General features: G+C 40.2%; 1 protein-coding gene across 1 annotated transcript; it reads left to right on the forward strand.

Annotated features, from left to right (window-relative positions):
- The first annotated feature begins 7,169 nt into the window (after positions 1 to 7,169).
- On the forward strand, positions 7,170 to 19,784 carry LOC114471174 (eukaryotic peptide chain release factor GTP-binding subunit ERF3A-like). Its single transcript, XM_028459794.1, has 8 exons — positions 7,170 to 7,737; positions 7,821 to 7,854; positions 8,611 to 8,704; positions 8,834 to 8,914; positions 12,105 to 12,278; positions 15,453 to 15,542; positions 15,878 to 16,046; positions 19,367 to 19,784. Exons 1-8 carry the CDS (start codon positions 7,356 to 7,358, stop codon positions 19,459 to 19,461), a joined length of 1,119 nt encoding a protein of 372 aa, XP_028315595.1. The 5' UTR covers positions 7,170 to 7,355; the 3' UTR covers positions 19,462 to 19,784.
- Positions 19,785 to 22,351: the final 2,567 nt, after the last annotated feature.

The raw sequence follows: 22,351 nt of genomic DNA on the forward strand, positions 1-22,351 counted from the left end.
ACTTCATTCAACTTGCTGCTAAAAGCCTGAAACACACCAGAAACAAGGCTCGTTTTTAAATCGCCACAGAGCTCTCACACAGCCTGTCAACTCTGGGATACAGAGATGGACTCCAGAGAGACAGCACCATCAGATTCACGGGAGCTGGAGGAAGAGACCGAGGCCCCAGCTACCGCTACGGGGCTCCACGCTGCCTTCTCCGCCTGTTGGCTTAATATGCACCAGTTGGTCCGTGACCAACTTGAAGTTCTTAAGCCCGACCAGGTACTTCTCGAATCTTTCGCATGCCCAAACGCTTGCCAGACATTCTTTTTCTATCTGCTCGTGATACCAAAAGGGAGACGCTTGAATGTGTATCTCCCAAAAGGTGTAATGAATGTGGTCAACGTACTGCTTTCCGGGTATAGAGGTATCTGTCAAAACCTCGAAGCCGCATCCAGGTATGTAAAAATGGCGCCACTCAGTTTTGCAGTGATTTCCTCAGCAGTTGGAAGAAAGTATCTCTCCCTCCTCACAGCCTCGTTTAACCTTTTCAGGTCTACACAGATGAGCACTGACAGTCTGCCAGTTCGTCTTGGGACTGGCACCATTGGTGCGCACCAGTCTGTCGGCTCAGTCACTTTTTTGATAACTCTGCTTTCCTTTATGCGCTGTATTTCCTCTTTTACACTCTCTAAGAGAGGCAGGGGAACTCTTTGAGCTGTGTGCACTGCATATGGTTATGTGTTCTCTTTTAGTCCTATTTTGACTGGCTCGGTCTCGAGAGTCCCGTGCTGGCCAAATGCTTTGTGCACTTCCTCAATGCGTTTGACTAATCCCATTGGGCACGCTGTGTCTTTGCCTAGCAGGTTATTAGCTGTCTGGCTATGGATCACATACACTGGGAATGAGTAGTGCTTTTCCTTGTATTTTGCATTTGCCTGAAATTTCCTTATACAATTTAGCTTGGTGGAGGTTTTGACTGCACCAGTTTTTGCTTAGGGGCTAACATGTTGAATATCTCTCTCTCCATAACCTGCACCGCTGCGCACGCTTCTCCCTGGTAGTACACCTACCTGGTCACCTCCTCGGACTGGCGTACGGCTTGAATATTTTAGGCTAATATAAGCAGTGCTTCCAACTGCCTTGTGTATGAAATGCGCTATACAAATAAATTTGCCTTGCCTTGCCTTGCCTCCTCTCTCTGCGCCCCAAAGTCACAATGTTCCGATAGTTCATAAAGAGATCTGATAAACATTTCAGCTTTCTCACTGGGCCGCTGCACTCTCTGGTGGAAACATGCGCGCTCGTGAATTACATTCCTTTTGGGGTAAAAGTATTCCTCCGCAAAAGTGAAAGCTTTATAAGATGTTTTCAGCATCTGGGCTCACGGCGTATATTAATGAATTGACCTGGACCTCGACGTCCTCCTTTTTCAGTTTCACAGCCAAGCGGAAACGCTGCTTCCAATCACTCCATTCAGTCAGGCGGTCGAACGGGAAATTCTGCGGTGGATTAAACTTTGCCATTTCCCTGAAGCCGTACACCCGTCACCAGCTTCTGACACCATGTAAAGTAATCAAATGTACACACAAAGCTTTGTGGTAAGGTCAGGCTTTTACTTCTGCTCCAAACTAGCACATAAGAAACATGGCAGGTTAGAGCAGGAACTACCCCGAATCCTTGCGGGCGTTACCCCAGTAACCAAGACCATTGTTATTTACGATACGAGAGAATACTGTCGTAAAGTCCAGTATCTCTTGTATGACAGGCAGGAAATAGAAATCAGACACCATAGTAACACCACGGTGGTTAGTGTAGAAGCCCCTGCGGGAGCATGCATCTAATGTTTGTTTATCACTGGGGTTGATATTGTGGATAGAGGATGGACACCAGACCGAAAGCTGACGGGACCCAACGGCACCGAACGGGTCGGGTTCGGACAGATATTTAGAACTGGTGTTCGGTCACATAGTGTTGCTTGCTTTCCTGCTGCAGCTGCTGTTGCCCTGAAGAATGCAACCAACAGTGAGATCAGTGATTTACGGTGGAAGGGGAATGGAGCAGAGGACAATTTTAAAGAAATACATCATTGAAATGTTCCTTTTTCTGCCCAATAACATGGATTATCCTTATCTTTGATACATGGATTCTGTAAATAGATCCGATGAGTCTCTTGTGTACACTGCGCCCATGTTTGTGTTTCACTTTCTCTTGTGTTTCACTTTCATCATTTGACTTCACGTCCGCAGAACTGCTTGTAACATTTACGCCCAGAACAGCAGTACAAAATGTATCACACAATCTTTTCAAGGCATTAGGTAGAAATGTGTGTCGGCTCATTCTTTGGTTCAGAGCGCTTCATCACCCATGAGCATAAAAAAAACTTAAAATGAATATTTACTTTTAGGCCGGGTTACCGGACTCAAAACGCCACTCACTTTGTTGTTGTTCTTTTTAAGCCCGAGCGCCACGAGCTGGCGATGGGCCGCTTGCCCTCACAGTGGCCACACTATGATGGAAGGGGCAACGCCTATGCGAATGCCACGTACCCGTCAGTGACCAGGGACCCTTGTCATGTCGTAGGCATGCCCCTGCGCTTTCTGAAAATGTATTGTTATTGGGTTGAATTATTATTTTTTCTTTTTCGTTCTTTCTTTCTTCTTTGTTTCTCGGTGTCGGAACCAACTCATCTAATTTTTACCCACTGAACCATTATGTAGAGTCTCAAAAATTAAAACAAAATTCAAACGCGCGCTTCTCTAATTTCTGGCTCTTTCCATTTTTAAAATTGCAACAATTTGACGCACCAGCGCCCCCAAGTATGCCAAAAACGCATTACGAGATAGGAATGGCCAAAAACATTAATTCGTTGTAGAATCATGAAAATTGACATAGAAGTAGACCATGACAAGACAAGTAAAAAATATTAAGACCACGCCAAAAAATACACAGGAAGTCCAGAATCTTGAATTGAAAATTGCAAAATTGCTCTTTTCGCTCCTAGGGAGTTTCATTGACGGGGTTCAAAATCATCTAGAGAAATGGACTCCGAAAGTGATCCATGGATTTTTGATAACTTTACGGTGTTTGCAGGGTGGAGCCGTGAACTTGGGGCAAAAATGAGAAAATATTCTATTTTTGGAAAATGCTCCCATTTGCACATACAAACTCAGATATGCATCAAATGTGAATCGAATTGTTAAACTCCGGGCCCCTAAACCAGCTCAATGTGGAAAAACGGACATTGGCGCATTAACGTCCCCTACAGAGTGAAGAGAAATTAATATGAGACAAATGTCCTATCATGTGTAGCATGTGAGGATTGCAAAATGGCGCCTATGTTTGGTTCTGCCGCTGGTTGTGTTGCTGCTTCTCTGCTACAGTGTCTGCTACAATGTCGTTTCCCTTCCTCGCTACTGATCATCTCTGCCATCATATCTGCTCTGATGGCCAGCGATTGTGCTGGTGCTGTATGGTCATATGATCGCCACTCTCTCTTTAATATTAAAGCTGCAATGGAACACCGCTTTAATGACTGGGACAGCTACAGGAACATTTTTCCCCCTCCGTTCGTGTGCGCCCCAAATTCCCAGGATTACCTGTTACTGCTGCGACCTCCAGGTAACCCCAAAAAAAGAGCAAGACGCAGAGGCTGCAGGGCTGGTATCCAGGTCCAGTTCCGACGAGCCGCATGGAAACAGCCTGGTTTCGCTCGTCCTCCGAGAGGCTGCCGGTGGCTCCGTCCTATTCCGCTCCAGCAGCAGGGTGGGAGCGGCGGTGCTGCCTTTCCGCCGCTCCGCGTGTCTTCATCCATAAAGGAGGGGGCCCGGTTCCGAGCTGGAGGTGATACCTGGACCCCGACGCCGCGCTGGTCTCCCGTGTCTGCATCGGCAGAGCGTCATCTGAGCAGTCGCTACACCTGGATGTCATGTGATCGCCCGAGATGCCTCCAGCCAATCCCAGAGCACTCGGATGGGACAGCCCCTCCGGCTTCCAGCCGTTTTGGATTACTCAACGCGCGCTCCATTGCAAATAAGGCATTCTCCTTGAATGAATTATTCTCCTCAAAACATTTGCAGTTCCTTTTCCTCGTCGAGACGGGGCAAAAGGAAGGAGAATTCATCCATCTGAACCAACTGTGTCCGGTCGGCTGCTCGGCTGTGGGTGCGCCCCGCCCCTCCCGCCGCGGTGGTGGCCTCGCTACCGTGTATAGTGATGCGTTCAAGTGCAGAGTGTTAAAAACGGAGAACTTTTGCACCTTTGAGTCTCTCATGATGCAAATTGGTTCTAAAAACTCGTTTTATTGTGTTTTAATTTATCGTCCCCCTGGCCCTGCTGGTGCATTCTTGTCTGATTTTTCTGACTTTTTATCATCTATCATTAGGCTGGAAAAGGTTTTAATCCTAGGAGATTTTAACTTGCACATTGATAATGATGTCTCTGCCCCAGCAGCTGATCTTTTAGCTATGACTGAAGCTTTTAACTTTATCCAACATGTCTCAGGCCCCACCCACCATAAAGGGCACACCCTGGACCTGATTTTCTCACTTGGTTTGAAGGTGGAAAACGTGAGTGTCGAAGACGTCTACCTAAGCGATCACAGTGGTGTCTTCTTTAACATGGTGGTCCATCCTGAGCCCCGTGCTCTACCCGTGAAAGTAGAGAGGAGGATTATTACAGAGTCAACAGCAGATAGATTCTGTATTAGTTTTGATCCCTCTGTTTTTAATGACTGCACTGAAACCAATGAATTCCTGCATTGTTTTAATAGTCACTGTGCTATTATCCTGGATCAAGTGGCCCCTTTTAAAACTAGTAACACGACTTGTCGACAGTCGTCTCCCTGGATTAACGACAAGATTATGATTCTGCGGAGATCGTGCCGTAAAACCGAGCGCCTTTGGCACTCCTCCAGGCTGGAGGTCCATAGGCTCCATTTAAAGGAACTGGTCGCCTCCTTAAATGGACAAATCGAGGAGGCTAGATAGTAGATCTAATTACTTTTGCCAGCTGATAGCCTCTAATAAGAGAAACCCAAAGATGCTATTTGATACAATAAGCACTATTGTCTCGCCTGCTGTAACCGCTGTCACCGCACAGTGCAGGGCTGGTTGCAATGAGTTTCTCAACTTTTTTATTGATAAGGTCAGAGAAATAAAACATAATATTTCTTCTCCTCCTTCCGGCAGTCAAGTCTGTGTTGACCCCCCTCCTCATGTTTGGTCATCCTTTAAGTCCGTCACTCAAGTGGATGTTCTCTCTTCCATAAAAAGCATGAAAATGTCATCGTGTCGTCTTGACGTTGTCCCGGCTAGACTTTTTATCAACGTTTTAGAATCAATCGGTCCATTGATCACTAAAATGTTCAACATTTCTCTCTCGGCTGGTGTGTTCCCGTGTTCCCTTAAACATGCTGTGGTGGAACCCCAACTGAAAAAACCCAGCTTGGACCCATCAGAACTTCAGAATTTCAGGCCAATTTCCAAGATCCCGTTCCTGGCTAAAGTTCTAGAAACGCTAGCCTGTAAACAACTGACATCATTCTTGGAGAGCAACAACACATTTGATACTTTCCAGTCCGGCTTCAGAAAGTTTCACTCCACTGAGACAGCTCTGCTGAAAGTGTCAAGTGACATCATGATGGCTGCAGACTCTGAAAAATGTTCCGTCCTGGTCCTGTTGGACCTGTCTTCTGCCTTTGACATGGTGGATCATCATATCCTGGTTGGCAGACTGCGGGATGTGGTTGGCTTGTCGGGCCCTGTGTTGTAGTGGTTCAGATCGTACCTGACCGGTAGAACATTCTCTGTGTACTACAACAACGAAACGTCAGAAACTGCGGATTTAAAGTGGGGTGTACCTCAGGGCTCGGTCCTTGGGCCGCTTTTGTTCCTGATTTATTTACTCCCTCTCGGTGAGCTGATCCAGCAGTGCCCTGATGTCTCCTATCACCTATACGCAGATGATCTCCAGCTGTACTGCAGTTTTAAGCCCTCCGAACCCCAAAACGTGCTTTCCCTCACAAACTGTCTGGTAAAGGTAAAACAATGGCTGAATGAAAATAGCCTCCAACTGAACTCCAGTAAAACGGAAACCCTAGTCGTTGCCCCGGACATTATTGCTCCTCTTATCAAACAGCACCTTGGCGCCCTAAGTAGCACTGTTAAAAGTTCTATAAGGAACCTTGGAGTAATTTTTGATGAAGGGATGTCCCTAGAACGTCACTCTAAGCAGCTCATCAGGAACTGTTTCTTCCACCTGAGAAACATCTCAAAGCTGAGACACATAGTCTCTGGTCCTGAGCTTGAGATGGTCATCCACGCGTTTGTCTCCTCACGGTTGGACTATTGTAACAGTCTGTTTACATGCCTTAGCAAAAAGGATCTGGCTCGTCTTCAAGTGGTCCAGAACTCTGCTGCACGCCTCCTGACCCGTACCTGTAGGAGAGCCCATATCACTCCTATTTTAAAAACTCTACATTGGCTCCCTGTCATCTACAGGATGAATTTTAAAATCCTTGTGCTGACTTTCAGGGCCCTTCATGGCCAGGCGCCTGAATACATTGAGGGTCTGATCCCGCCCTATGTTTCAAACAGGAGCTTGAGGTCTTCTTCTCAAAACCTGCTGATGGTCCCCCGCACCCGCTTTAAAACACGAGGTGATCACTCTTTTAAGGCGGTAGCTCCTCGTCTCTGGAATGCTCTTCCACACACTCTGCGGATGCTGGACTCTGTGGATGTTTTTAAAAGTCATCTAAAGACTCACTTTTTTATGGAGGCTTTCTTGACACACTCCTGTTTGTGAATGGACTCTTTTATACATTGTAGCATCATTGTAGTGGACTTTTATATGCATTGTGCCCTTTTTAAACTGTAAATTGTGAAGCACTTTGTGACCCTGGTCTGAAAAAAAGCGCTATATAAATAAACTTTACTTACTTACTTACTTACTTACTTACTATTTTAACACACTTTTCCGAGGGCATTTCACCAACAGGGCTCAAAGTTGCTGGAGATCATCTAGAGAAGTTAACCATGGATTTTTGATCATTTTTACGGTGTTTGCAGGGTGGAGCCATGAATCTTGGCCTAATTTTTTTCTTTTTTTTTTTTTAATGTTCCCATTTGCACATATGAAGTCAGATTTGCATCAGATGTTAAATTCCCGGCCGAATCCAGCTCAATGTGGCAAAATGGATTTTGGTGCATTACCACAACCTACAGAATGAAGAGAATTTAATATGGGGCAAACGTATTTTAACGCACTGATACCGTTCATAAATTATTTAATAAAGTTGTCTTAAATGCAGCTTTGCGGAACAGCTCAGTGTTGACAGGTAGTCATGGTAACTCAGGATACCATAGAACAGTTCTATGTTTACCTGTAGTCAGGTAAGTCGGAATCTTTGTAGAATCAGCTGTGACTGCACAAAGGGCAGTTTCACTGATGTCAGAGGAATTAAAAGTCGTAGAAGTGTTGTGCGTGCAGCACCTATGGAAAACGGGAACACGAAAGCAGACATGACCACAGAGGAGGAGACGTGGGAGCAGAAGGAGGAGCCGGAGGGAGTCGTAGGAGGTGGAGGACCGGAGGAACATCCCGGGGTGGGTGGAGCCTGTGAGGAGCAGGGCGCCGTGAGTAAAGAGAATGAGGAGATGATGGAAGAGGAAAAGGAGGAGATGCCCAAAGTAGCTGCGGCGCCACCTGATGCATCCAAGAAAGAGAACGTGAATGTAGTGTTAATCGGTCACGTCGGTACGTTCTCTGGTGATTTCTGTTGTACTTTGAAACCTTTGATTACTGTCATTTTAAATGAGCTGCCTTCTTTTATTTTACAGATGAGGGAAAATCAACCATCGGAGGACACAGATTGTAAGTAAACATTTGTGCTTTTCTTTGGTTCTTAAAGCTTAATTACTGCATTAAAACATTTGCCGTCTTCACACCAGGCAAAAATATTACAATAATCTTTTATTATTTAACCTCTACTTTGGTCTTACTTTCTCTTTCATGAAATCACACATTTTGAATGGCAAAGTATCACATAAAAATATGTAACAACCACCCAAAATGTAACAAGTGAATTGTTGTAAAAATAAATATGTGAAGTCCTCAGCCCGGAATGCTGTAAAAAAAAAAAAAAAAAAAGTAATAAAATCCAAAATGTTACAACTTCTCAGTAATGTAACAAGATGCTGAGCACAAAACGTTGAAACTTTCTGCCCAGAATGTAACAAGTTTCTACGTTTTGCGTTCGTTATTACATTATGGGGCAACATTTTTCCCCTAATAGCGTAATCATTTCAGGCCGTACGGAAACGTATGAATACACTGCCAGTGACGTCACTAACTGGCACTGTTGGCCACGCCCCCCATAAAAGATGGGAGGAGGGACTGGTTTCCTTCTCTCACAGTTCTCAGTGACCATTGATTGATAGCTCCATGTGGAATTGTGCAGCGCTGTGGGGGCGGGCCGCTGTGAATGGGCGTGTTTTTACTACTCTCGTAGCAACACCCACAATCAAGGCATTTTTTAAATTTCCCTAAATACAGGAGCGCATTGTTCCTTTTTTATTCACTGTTTTATCAACAGAAGTGTAATGACATTTTGTTTTTTTCCTCTATCAGTGGTTTGCCTTTGAACTCCCATTTGGACAGTTTGCCAAACTTCACCAGATCCAGAAGAGGACCGGTCAGATTACCCATAGTGTATAAATACGAGGTGAATCCTTTAACATTCTGTACATCTGTGCTCCATCTGCTTCTACACAGTCATTCCTCTCACTGTTTGAGCTCTGATTTGGATATTGCTGGAAGTTATTAGTGTGTTGACTCATTCATGTTTTTGCAGGACAAGGACACATTCGTTCTTGGGAAGCTGGAGTCTGGATACATAAGTAAAGCTCAGCAGCTGGTCATGATGCCCAACAGGGTGAGTCCTCCTCACCACAATTTGCTCTTTCCCTACAAGTGGAACACGTGTATAACTCCTGATTTTACGACATCGCTGCAGCCCAGGGAGAAATAGCATCCTTTAACCAGAACATTTAATGTATTTTCCGGCTTATAGGACGCTATTGTTTCTTCATTTAAAGTTTAGGGTGTGGCCAATGTAGCGGGCACCTCTATTTGTGAATTTTTCAGTCCGTCGGCCGACTGGGCACACACGTGTCCAGTGAAAGCTGGTGTCAGAAGGTAGAATATGACTGAGAGTCACCCCTACAGCGGAATGACCAATCTGGAACAGGCACTGAACATCACGGTGAACTGAAGGTTTAAAAACAAACTTCGGATAATGTGGGAAAAGTGAAACACTCACAGCTTTAATAACACAAGACGGAGGCATCGCGGTTCGTGTGCAAGACATTGTCCGAGTAGAAGGAGCTAGTGACAGCAGAAGTCGTACATCCGTTAAATGTTTATTTTTATTTTCTGTGCCTAAAAGGTAGGGATGTAACAATTCACTCAACTCCCGATACGATTCGATTCACGATACTGGGTTCACGATACGATTCTCTCACGATTTATTTTACAAAATGGGACTGTAGACAAATGATGACTGAAAAATATTCCTTTTTTTTGGGGGGGGGGGGGGGGGGGAACTAGAAAATACTGTATTATTTTCCTTTTATTTTTAATTGTCAAAAGAATCCCTTGATAAACTATTCAAAACAATGCAATTTAACTAAAAATAATTGAATGAAATAAATAAAGGAATAATACAAATGAAGAAGAAGCTTATTAATTTCAATTCTGGTTCTATAGTAAACAATACAAAACTGCATAATAGTTTTTTTTTTTTTAAGTGCAACTGAAAATGTATTTTATGCCTTAACAATTGGACTTTTAAAGAAAAAAAAAACTGTCATTGCACTGATTTACGTCAGATATTTGTTTGAACCAGAAGAGGGCGCTGGTAACCCAGTGGTCGGTTGGCATGCAGCTAATGTAGCAGTGAAGAAGAGATGCTATGCTAGCAGACAGAGCTAATAGAAAAACTTGATTTTACAGATACTCACGTAATATTACAGATATTTTTTCGGTGCTAACGGGGCAAGGAATAATTTATTAACATGTAACATTAACATGTAAGAGTAGAAGGCGGCCAAAAAGAAAATAGTAGCAGATTCCGCCCGCCGTTACACTGCTGGACAAGAGAAGGGATAAATATAGAGCGCCCTCTGCTGTTTAAAAAAAGTACTGCGATTCAATTTTCAAAGTATCGATGTCAATCGTGATACCTATGAATCGATTTTTAACTGCCTTACGATTAATCGTTACATCCCTACTAAAAGGAGATTGCTGATGGTTTAAATAAAAAGAAAATACCGGTAATAAACAGAAGTTTCTGGCCTCGGGGAGCTGTGCGCACATATTCATTTAATGTGGAAAGAGCATATAAAAAGTACAATAGCATTTCAAATGTAAGCTATCTCAGCCAGTTTTTAATTGTAGGAAATAATAAATGTCATAAAGATATCAAATCATTGCGTTAGGTTTGTGATCGCAGCTGCGGACTGAGGCTGACAGCTTACGTATCTTACACACACGGAGAGAGAGAGCGCGTTGCAACACTATGTATACAGTGGATACAGTAAAACTCAGCCAGTTTGTAAAAGAAGGAAACAATAAACAGCATGAAGTTAGTTGTCAAATCACCATGTTGTGTTTGTTCAGAAGAGATCGTGTCCGTTGACTCTCCAGACTCTACGCCAGGGGTCACCAACGCGGTGCCCGCGGGCACCAGGTCGCCCGTAAGGACCAGATGAGTCGCCCGCTGGCCTGTTCTAAAAATAGCTCAAATAGCAGCACTTACCAGTGAGCTTTTATATATATAGATTTATTTATTTAGCTATTCTTGTTTAAATCACACTTACATGTAACTTAGAAATGACAATACATATATATAAACACTTAAAATGTAAAGTGTTTTTTTGTGTTTAATACATACTTGCCAACCCTCCCGATTTTCTCCTGATTTTTGCCCGACATTGTCCGGGCGGACCATCCTTCACTGAGCGTCGTTTCCAGCCGGACAATAATAACGATTACACCGGATAAGAAGAGGAAGAAGACTCTTCTTCCTCTTCTTATGCGGCGTAATATATTATTATAATAATAATATTGTTGTAATAATAATAACGATTACACCGCATAAGAAGAGGTGTAATCGTTATTATTGTCCGGCCGGAAACGGCGCTCAGTGAAGGATGGTCCGCCCGGACAATGTCAGTGAGGAAATCGGGAGAAAATCAAATCCAACCATGTGTAGGGAAGTGTTTCTGTTATGGTTATAGCCGTTGTTGTATAGGCTATGTTTAATTTTCCTTTTGTTGATTATTTTTATTTCAAGCATACATTGCATAGATTGATGGATAATTTATGCAATGTATGCCTTTTTTGTTTAATTTTATGTTATTTATGTTATTTATTCTACTACTACCACCATTTACCATTTGCACGGGTACTGTGGAATTTGTTCTTTACTTTATATGTGTTTTTCAAATAAAAGAACACTGTGAAATTGAATTATTTCATTTTCTCTTTAAAAAGCAAACTCCCCGCTCTTTTGAAAATCTCCCTAATTATTATTTAAGTGTGTATCAAACTGGTAGCCCTTCGCATTAATCAGTACCCAAGAAGTAGCTCTTGGTTTCAAAAAGGTTGGTGACCCCTGCTCTACGCCATCTCTTCTGGGGCAATAGCGCATGTTCATTAGAATGGATGAGGGAGGATTGTATCAGTCTGGATCCAGTAAAAAGTGACCAAAAAAAGCTGTAAACGGACTGATATGCAGACGTGGAGCAGTGAGGATGTGACTTCATGTGGAGATGTAAACTCATCCATAAAAACTGATCAGAATACACAGAAATCTCCGTTAACAGGAGTATAGCTGTCCGTCTACCTGCCCGTTTTGATTGGCCAGGTCGTTTGAAGGGTGCTCTCATCAGCCAATAGGGTGCGGCCTATGTCACGGAGCGGCCATTACGTGGATTTTTCTTGGAAAATTGCTAAATTATTGGAATGCTGCCAATACAGTTGTGCATTGTATAACCTGGAAAATACGGTGGTTAAACATATGAACATCAACATAAACTGATGTGTGCGTGTTTGTGTTACAGCACACAGTGGAGGTTCTGAGCCTGCAGCGTGACGACGTGGAGACAGAAAATGCAGCACCTGGTGATAACCTGAAGCTGAGACTCAAGGGCATTGAGGTAGATGAAATCCTCCCTGGGTTCATCCTCTGCAGTCCTGACAACCTCTGCCAAGTCAGTCGCACCTTTGATGCACAGGTAATCTATGGAATGTAAACATGTCTTTATATGGAAGGAAAAACTAGGGCTGTCACTTTAACGCGTTAATTGCGATTAATTAATCACAGGAAAAAATAAAGCACTAAAAAAATTAATTGCGTTAACCGCTTGTTTTTTTTTGCACCCCAAAAAGCGCGGAACCTTTCTCATTGTACTCATTTCCGGTATACTCATAATGCTGATGCCCGAGTACAACGATAGAACCTGAGGAGAAGTCTTTGTGGACGTTTTAGTTAAAAAAAAAAAAAACCACACACACCAGATGGAATACGAAAGCCCAGTTGTGTGCAATTTCTGCAAGAAAGAGTTTGTGGGTCAAAAGAACTCTTCCCCCTCCAGCCTTCAAGCGGAGCTCTCCCAACTCAATGCTAACTATGTAGCAGCTAGCACCTCAATGCTAATTATGTAGCTGCTAGCACAGACAGCGGTCCTTCGGACGGTACAGGATAAATGATTGTAGTGTACAGTCAACCATTATCGGTGGTAGTGGATGTGGGGCTACTACTATTGATTACTTGATGTTATTACAGTACTTTATTTTGTGATGAACAATGTTATTTTTGATGTGCTAATTTACAGCACTGTGATTGATGGATCAGTTTTATTTATTATGTATTATCTGTGATAAATAAAAAGCAACAAGTTTGGTGTTCAATAATTGTATTGATCATAAAAGTGTGGAATGGAAATGGTTCAAGTCTGTTAAAAACAAACAATAAATTACTTTATAAACCCATTTTGTTATACATAAATGTTTCGATCTGCCACAATAATGTAAGTTAAATGAAAATACCACATGTTGGCATTTCTCAGCAATTCTAGGTGAGATTACAAAAGAGATTAATCAGATTAATTAATCGTACAAAATTTTTAATCTGTTGACAGCACGAGGAAAAACAAGCCTGATTAACTAAGCCCTGTGATTTATTTACTGTGTATGCCTCTATAACTAAATCTTTTGCTGATTGGCTCAGCATCTGCACTGTGAAGGTCTTTCCAAGCTTTCTCTTTGTGGGTGGTTATTATTTTTAATTGTTTTATTTTGTTAAAAACTGTTTTATAACTCCAGCAGTTATACCGAGCTGCTCCCAGGTCTGTTTCATCCTCTGTTGCTCTGCTTTTCATCATCAAGTGTTGCCAGTGAGTCCAGTAGGATTCAGTAAAACAAAACACCTATTTGGAGAGATTTCTCCACTATTAAGTCTGCACTTTAAAGTTGATATCCAGAGTTTCTAAGAAATCTATGTTTATGTATCATTCTTTTGAAATGCCAAAAAACACCTAACTAGTCTTGTACTATGGTCTACTGCCGCTGGTCATTCATATACATTAATGTATATAAGTCCCGCCTTCGTCCTTTAGACCCCTATACAAATGTAAAAAAGCGCTGTGATCGCCCAGCCAATAGGCTTTGACTTCCTGTAGCGGATACTGTCAATCAAAGTGAACGCGTGAACGAAAGTGAATGAAAACCATGCCACGTGTCACAACAGCAAACAGGTTAATATGGTTTTCTTACCTCAGGAATGGCCATCGCCAAAAGAATAACGATGACCCATATTCTATATCATTGTGACCCGATGCAACCTTGTTATGTTCCGCGATGCGCATGCAGAAAGGTAGAGGCGTGGCTTCTGGTAGACCGCAGAGTGGAGCGGTTTATGGCGGGACATTGAGACGTTTCTCAGAAACTCAGGATATCAGCTTTAAGGGTGTAAGAAAAAAAATCGATTTGGCGACATATTGTTATTTTTCACCACGCGATTATCGTATTGATCCAAAGATGTCCAAATGTATTTATTTTTTTAATCATGGTTTGTAACGGAAAATAAACATTAAATTGCGCTAACATATGCATAGCACGTAAACACCCGGTCACTAGGTGTCAGTGAACCACATCAGACCTTGTTAAACTACCTCACTCCTCAATGCATTTTAGCTTGGAAGTAGATTGCACTTTATTTTAGAGTAAAGTAGAGTAACTTTGTTGATCCCGCAGTGGGGAAATTTACTGTTATGACAGCTTTGATAAAGTGTAAACACCCGAAAAATAGTGCAATGAAGGAGATAAAATATGGCAATACAATAATAGAGGCTATGTACTGTATATATAAATAGAAAAATAATATTAAAAAAGTATAAAGAATATAGATACAGTATATAATTAAAAAAATATAATTTAAGAACTTAACAGAATCTGTTGTAGAAGCAAAAGTTCAACTTTTTTGATAAACATACCACTTGTTTTTCATTTTTGTACTTAAATTAGAGTTAGTTACCATTTACTTGTTCCCACAAGCTGAAATTTGTAATTAGCAATATTGTGATATATATAGAGGATTTATTAATCCCACAGTGGGGAAATTTACTGACATGTTAGCTCAATAAGAAGTGCAATAAAAAAAGACAACAAAAGGTAACACACAGAAAAACTCGAAAGACACCCGAAAAATAGTGCAATGTAGATAAAATAAAATAAACAATACAATAATAGAAGTTGTACATAATTAGAAATATAAATAGAAAAAACAATATAAAAAGAATAAAGGATACAGATACATACATATTGACAGACCGGGGCAAAGAGATACAGTTATATATACTTATTTACAGACTACAATGTCCGAGACTGTTTTATTGTACAGTCGTACAGCGGTGGGAATGAATGACCTGCAGTAGCTCTCGGTCCGACACTGTGGGTGTTTCAGTCTGTCACTGAAGGAGCTGCTCAGATCTTCATATTGCTTAGTATCGGGATATATCGTATTGTGACATGCAAATTGTGTATCGTATTGTCCGATTCATGGCAATGCACACCCCTACTGGTGTAGAAACATGTGGTTTGCCCAAGTTTTGTAAAAGTAACAAAGGTAAAGGTGCTTTTAATTGTCATCATGCTTACACCTTAAAATAAAGAATTACCGTTAGAGCAAAGGTTTGTTCCTTTGTTATGTTTTTAGCAATTTTTTTAGCAATTTTGCATGTCCCGGGATTAATTAAACGAGCTATCTTAGCTCGTTTAATTAATCCCGGGACATTATTGCAGTGACTCAGTGAGGCCCCAAAGAGTTTTCTTTGTAATGGAAATATTTTCGTCAGGCTATTTTAGTTGTCCTAACTACAGTAACTGTGGCTCTTCTTTCACTCTTTCAGATTGAAATCCTCGAGCAGGGGTTGGTCATCAGACCCGGCTACAATGCAGTGCTTTTCCTCCACACCTGCACTGAATCAGTCAAAATCACTGTAAGCTTTTACTCCACCACCTATCTTTAAGCCTGGGAATTAGGGCTGCATAATGTCTTTATTTCCTTATCGAAGTGTCAATACTTCAAAGTTTTTTAAAGTATGCCCGTTTGCACTTGTGGCCATGGAAGGAACTATAAGTTTCTTAATGGGGATCTTTATTGTAGCCTTTTGGTTCTATCTTTGATGACAACAAAGGATATGATAAACTGAAATATAATCATATTTGATTTTAATTTGCAATGTGTCCTATTATAATAAAACTCAATCAAATGTTATTGCTAAGTCGCACTGCTCTCTAAACATGTCTGTTCTTGTTTTATTTGTGACCTCAGGCCTTATATTGTCTCGTGGACAAGAAGACGGGAAAAAAGAGCAAAGCATCGCCACGCTCTGTGAAGCAGGGCCAGATGTGTCTTGCCAGACTCCGCACCGCAGGATTCATCTGCTTGGAGACCTTCAGAGATTTCCCTCAGATGGGCAGGTTCAAGCTGCGGGGCAGAGGTAAACAAGCATTTTAGTTTGTTTCTACAATTTCAAATGTTTGTTTTATTGCAGGGGTGGACTGGCCATCTGACTTAGCGATAGGACTGAACGATTTTGGAAAAAAATCTGTTTGCGTTTTTTTTTCCTCAATATTGCGATTGCGATTTAAAATGCGTTTATTTTTTTCAAGGGCCTCTTGTCATGTATTTTTCAATGAACACAAGCAACAAATCAATGAATCAATACATTTTAAAGCACAGATTACAACAATAAAGCAAACAAATATGTGGCTTTACCTCTTCAACATTAGGGATGGATATACTACTATATACTATTATAGATCCGATTTTTGACGAGCGAGTGGAGGCAGACATGGTAACAGGTGGCCAAAAGTGGCAAAAACATGGCAAGAAAAGAGTGTAAAGTGACTAAAATGATCCAAAAGTAATCAAGAGTGGACAAAAAAATGGGCAAATAAAGAGGAAACAGGTGATATCTAATGGCAAAGGCTAGCTTTAATGAGCAAAATGTGGAACAAAAAGAGGCAAAATGTAGGGAAAAAAGGAAACAAGTGGTATTTATTGGGAAAAGTTGCTTATTGGGATGAAAAGTGGCCAAAAAAAATTAAAAGGACAAACATTGGATAAAAGCAAGGTTGGGGTCAATTACATTTTTCAGTTACAATTATGTTTCAATTACCCATGTTCAATTATGATTAGTGACCAGCAGTTTTTTTTCAAATTAATTATTTTTTATCCTCAGAAAGTCAAGGCAAGGCAAGGCAAGGCAAGGCAAGGCAAGGCAAGGCAAATTTATTTGTATAGCGCATTTCATACTCAAGGCAACTCAATGTGCTTTACATGATAAAACATTCAATTGTTTAAAATCAATAAGAACATTTAAAATCATCAGTAAAATCAATAAGAACATTTGAAATCATCAGTAAAATCAATTAAAATCATCAGTAAAATCATCATTACATCAACAACATGACAAAAAATCTCTCTCTCAATCATATGCAGTAGAGAAAAAAAGTGCCTTTAACTTTGATTTAAAAATGTTCACATTGGATGCTGACTTCAGCTCTGCTGGCAGTTTGTTCCACTTCTTTGCAGCATAACAACTAAAAGCAGCATCACCATGGTTACTGTGAACTCTGGGCTCCACTATCTGATCTGTGTCCATAGATCTGAGAGACCTGCTGGGTTCATACCTGACTAACATGTCACTGATGTATTCTGGACCAAACCCATTCACAGATTTATACACCAGCAGCAGAACTTTAAAGTCTATTCTGAGGCTGACTGGGAGCCAGTGTAAAGACTTTAAAACTGGAGTAATGTGCTCTGACCTCTTTGTTCTGGTTAAGACCCGAGCTGCAGCGTTCTGAACCAGCTGTAGCTGTTTGATGCTCTTTTGGGGGATTCCTGTCAGAAGACCATTACAATAGTCCAGTCTGCTGGAGATAAAAGCATGGACCAGTTTCTCCTGATCTTTCTGAGCCATTAAACCTTTCACTCTGGAGATGTTCTTTAGGTGGTAGAAGCTGTTTTTGTGATAGATTTGATCTGACTGCTGAATGTAAGATCTGAGTCAATCAGAACACCAAGGTTTTTGACTTGTTCTTTAGCTTTTAAAGATCGAGACTCAAGATAATTGCTGACAGCAGTCCTCTTTTCCTTGTTACCAAAGACAATCACCTCCGTCTTGTCATGGTTTAGTTGAAGGAAGTTTTCACTCATCCAGCAGTTTATTTTTTCTAAACAGTCACACAACACCTCAATGGGACCATGGTCATCTGGGTTCAGTGATAGATATAGTTGTGTGTCATCTGCATAGCTCTGATAATCAACCTTACAGTTCTGTAAAATTTGTCCTAAAGGAAGCATGTAAAGGTTAAACAAAAGGGGTCCAAGAACAGATCCCTGAGGAACCCCACAGGACATTGGTAATCTGTCAGATTCAAAGTTTCCAATGCTTACAAAATAGCTTCGCTCCTCCAAGTATGACTTAAACCATTGCATTACTTTTCCATTTAGTCCAACCCATGTTTGCAATCTGTGCAACAAAATTACAATTACACTCTCAATTACTTAAGTTTAATCATAATTACTGAACCTGAAATAAATAATCTAATAAAAGTTAACCTTACTCTTGTGCTAGCTTTTAGTTAGCATTTCTTAAGATAACAGGTCCTAAATCAGCTGTAAAATACACTAAAAACTAATATATATCATCTAACTTCTTTACTATCTATTGGCAACCTTGTTATTCTTCCTAATCAATGAAAAAAATAGGTTTTAATATTTAACATCACTATACCCCTCGATTGCATTTTTTTTAAATGGTAAAATGTTTGAAAGCTTGACATGAAACACATATATATATATATAGAAACTGTGTATCGAAGGCACACCATCTTAACATCATTTTAGCTTTAATCAATTTATTTTCCTTTCACACCGCAAATCTTAAACATTGATTTTATCCAACATTGGATCACATTGGCAGACCAATGGTCTTAACTGGGCAGAATGATAGTAGTCCCTCAAACCCGGATAAGCCTCCCCTTTCCTTTGACAGTTGTAAAATACTGTATCTTACCCTAGGTTTTTTTGCCGAGCCATATAACGGGATATTATCTTATCCCATTCTGTAAATTGTTGTTTTGAGACTTCAGTGGTGAGAGATTGAAAAAGACAAAGCAGCCATGATAAGGTTGGTAGTTAAAGGACAAGAGTTTTTTGAATATTTAGTTTAAAACCTGATAGGGATCCAAATTATTCTAATGTCATCATTAGTCTCGGTAGAGATTGATTGGGTTGGCCTAAATAAATTGAAATATCGTCAGCAAAAAGGGACAACTTCTGATCATTTCCATAGATGTTTATTCCTTTAAGTTGATTATCTTCCCTTGTGTATTGGCTAAGAGGCTCAATAAATAAAGCAAATAAGGTTGGTGAGAGGAGACAGCCTTGGCGGCAAGATCTTTCAAGAGTAAATGGTTTTGACAGACTGCCATTTCTTTAAATTTTTGCTGTTGGGTTGTTATATATTGATTGTATTGTATTAATGACTATGATGAAATCCAAACTTATTTAAAACTTTATAAAGAAATACCCATCTCACGAAGTCAAACGCTTTTTCGGCATCGAGACCCATCGACATTGCCTCTATATTATTCTTTTTTAAGTTCTGGCTGGTCTGAATAGAAAATGCCAGGGCGGAATATTTGTCCCAGTCCACCCCTGTTTTAATGTGACTTATTTTTCTTCCAATAAGCAGAGAAGATGCACGTTCTCATTTAATTCCCCTCTTGTCTCCTCATTATGGCAAAGGACAAACCGTCGCCACCGGCAAAGTGCTGAACATAATGTTAGAAGAGAACTGCGGCTGCATGCGAGGAGTTCTCCCCTGGATGAACTGCTGCTAAGAGCTGACCCAAACAGCAACTGTCTACGCACCGCAGCGCTAAAGAGAAGAACAAAGGAGGGAAAGAGTAAATTCAGCGACAACAAAGACAAGTTTCACTACGGTGATGAGTAAAGGTTGCATTCCATAGAAAGACCATTTACGGAATCACAGGAGTGCCAAAATTGAAAGGAAATGCTGTGGAAATATACAGTGAACCAATATTTTGTCATTACTTTTTCTGTTTTGTCTTTGTCTTTTCCATTTGCGTTTTGACATTGCGTTTACTTCATGACTCAAGCAGTCGGTAAAAGCAATGTCAAATCAAAGACCAGCATCCAAGAACAGTAACAAGAACATTCAGAGTTTATTTCAAAAGGATGTCATTTCTATCTCGTACAATAAATCATACTGGAACAGTTTTGTAGCTGATATAAACTGGAAAAAAAGTTTGTTCAATCCCCAATAAGTATCTGATCATCAATAAGGTAAAAGAAGTGTCTTTTACAATATGACATAAGTACTACCCAGCCAGACATTTCATGACCAAGTTTAAAAGAGACATTGATGTGAGTTGTTGTTTTAGTGGAACTGACTCGGAAACAGTGCAACACCTCTTCTGGTCCTGCTCACACTCAAGGACTTTATGGAAAGACTTCAGTCAATTTCTCATAATCCATCTTTACAAAGACTTTGCACTGAAATGGGAGGATTTTTTCTTGTGCGTTTTATTTATTTATTTTTTTTTTTAAATATTCTAAAGAAAATGCTTTTTTTTTTAATAAATCTCTTGATTATTTTGGCAAAATATTACATCCATAAGTGTAAGTACAGCAATCAAAAACAAACCTTCATTCACTTTCATTTTTATATAATAAATTACATAAATCTCATTAAAAAAAATCAGAAAATAAAAAAACCATTTACATCTGTACAGTTTTTAAAATGTTTGAATGTACTGTATGTGAACCCCCTGGCACTCTTTTCTTGTATTTTGTATGTACTTATATACTGTTTGTATACTGTTTGTTTGCCAAAAAAAAAAAGGGCTGTGGGCGGGTCCTTCTGTCCAGGCTGACGAGTCGATACCTGCTTGCATTCGCTATGTATGAGCAGGCTCGGGGAGTAACGGATTACAAGTAACGGTGTTACGTAATCAGTATAAAAAATACATGTAACTGTAATCTGTGACAGTATATTTAAAAACGTGTAATCAGATTACAGGTTTTTTTTTTTTTTTGGTTTTTTTTTTTTTGTAAAAATGGGGATTATTTCGGGGCGATTACATTTTAAAAGCAAGCAGAACATGCATCAGTGCATCAACACACAGTGCGCTTCACCAATATATCACAGTAAAAAAGCAACACCTGAAAGTGGTATGTCACGTTTTGAGTGTCAGTTGATAAAGCCCTATATAAAATAAAATCCAATGCATTATTATTATTATTATTACTGTGATTTTGGTTCTTTTTTAGGATTTAAATGAAACATGATCTGCAGGAGTTTCCATTATGGATGCACCCAAATTATTATGCAAATTATTAGTCCCCCCCCCCCCATTGCATTTCCTAATCACTAAAATTAAAACATTGCAATTGTATAAATTAATATTAATGCTTAAAAGAATAAATTAATTAAAAATATGAAAATGTTTATTTAGCACTGACATTCCGACAATACACAATATGAAATAACATAATTAAATGTTTAACCTGATCCCATTTATACATTAAATAATGTTGTACAGGCCTATAACTGACAGCTGTTGGAAGAGAGTCACATTAAATATGTTATCTAATTAAAACACAAAGTGCATTGAAGTTCTTGATGAAAATCAGCTTCTTGGTTTTATTTATTATCATTATCATTATCATGTTCTTTAGACGCACACACAACTCTGTGTACATGTCTTTTGCGCGCTGGTTTAATTTTAAATCCAATCACGAGATAATCTTTATAACGCGGACCATTTACAGTCATGATCGAGTTCAGACGTGTACTGACAGCAGAGTTGTGGCACAAATATAACGCCATACGTGCCGTGCTTCAGATTGTTGTGTCGGTGTCCCACGGTACTACCGTGATGACGTCACAGAAACATAAAACACACGTACTGATCCATTAACTCTGCTTAGAAATAACTTCAGTGATCAGATGTATTAAATCCAGCCACTCTGCCAGTCCACGGACACGTTGGTCCGTTTCCAGACAAGCGCGCGGTGACCGCGCTGTTCACGTCATCACAACATTGTTACAGCTTGTTTTACGTGTTCTTTTGTTGTAGTGAACTGCCGTGAAGCGTCTCAATGCGTGTGCGCGCACTGTGTGTTGATACTGCGGTCAAGCCAGCCGTGGTTCGCGTTTGCCTGGTCAAATCAGGCGCACGTTGTTTTCTTGTGCGCGATTATACCAACACTTACGGTAATCACAATGCGACCGCCCTGCAGAGCTGCTGGAAGAGAGAAAAACATTTAAGTATATTTCACCTAACTTTGACATAAAATAAAATAACAACTTTTTTTCCCATAAGTAGTCCATGATTAATATTTTGATTAACTTAGCACTTCATAGACTACTTGCATGAATAATATTGCGTACTTTTACTGTGTACTTTTTGAGTAATCCTTTGTCAAAATCATATACAAATCACAAATTTAAGGATATTTCACTTAACTTTGACATGGAATAAAAAGATAATTTTCCATAAGTAGTCCATGATTCATATTTTGAGTAACTTAGCACTTCTGACAGAGGATTACTCAAAAAGTACACAGTAAAAGTACTCAATATTATGCATGCATGTAGTCTAGGACGTACTAAGTTCAGTGAAATATGAATCATGGACTACTTATGGAAAATTATCTTTTTATTCCATGTCAAAGTTAAGTGAAATATCCTTAAATTTGTGATCT

The sequence above is a fragment of the Gouania willdenowi genome, chromosome 10 (assembly GCF_900634775.1).
Source record: "Gouania willdenowi chromosome 10, fGouWil2.1, whole genome shotgun sequence".
Classification (NCBI taxonomy): domain Eukaryota; kingdom Metazoa; phylum Chordata; class Actinopteri; order Blenniiformes; family Gobiesocidae; genus Gouania; species Gouania willdenowi.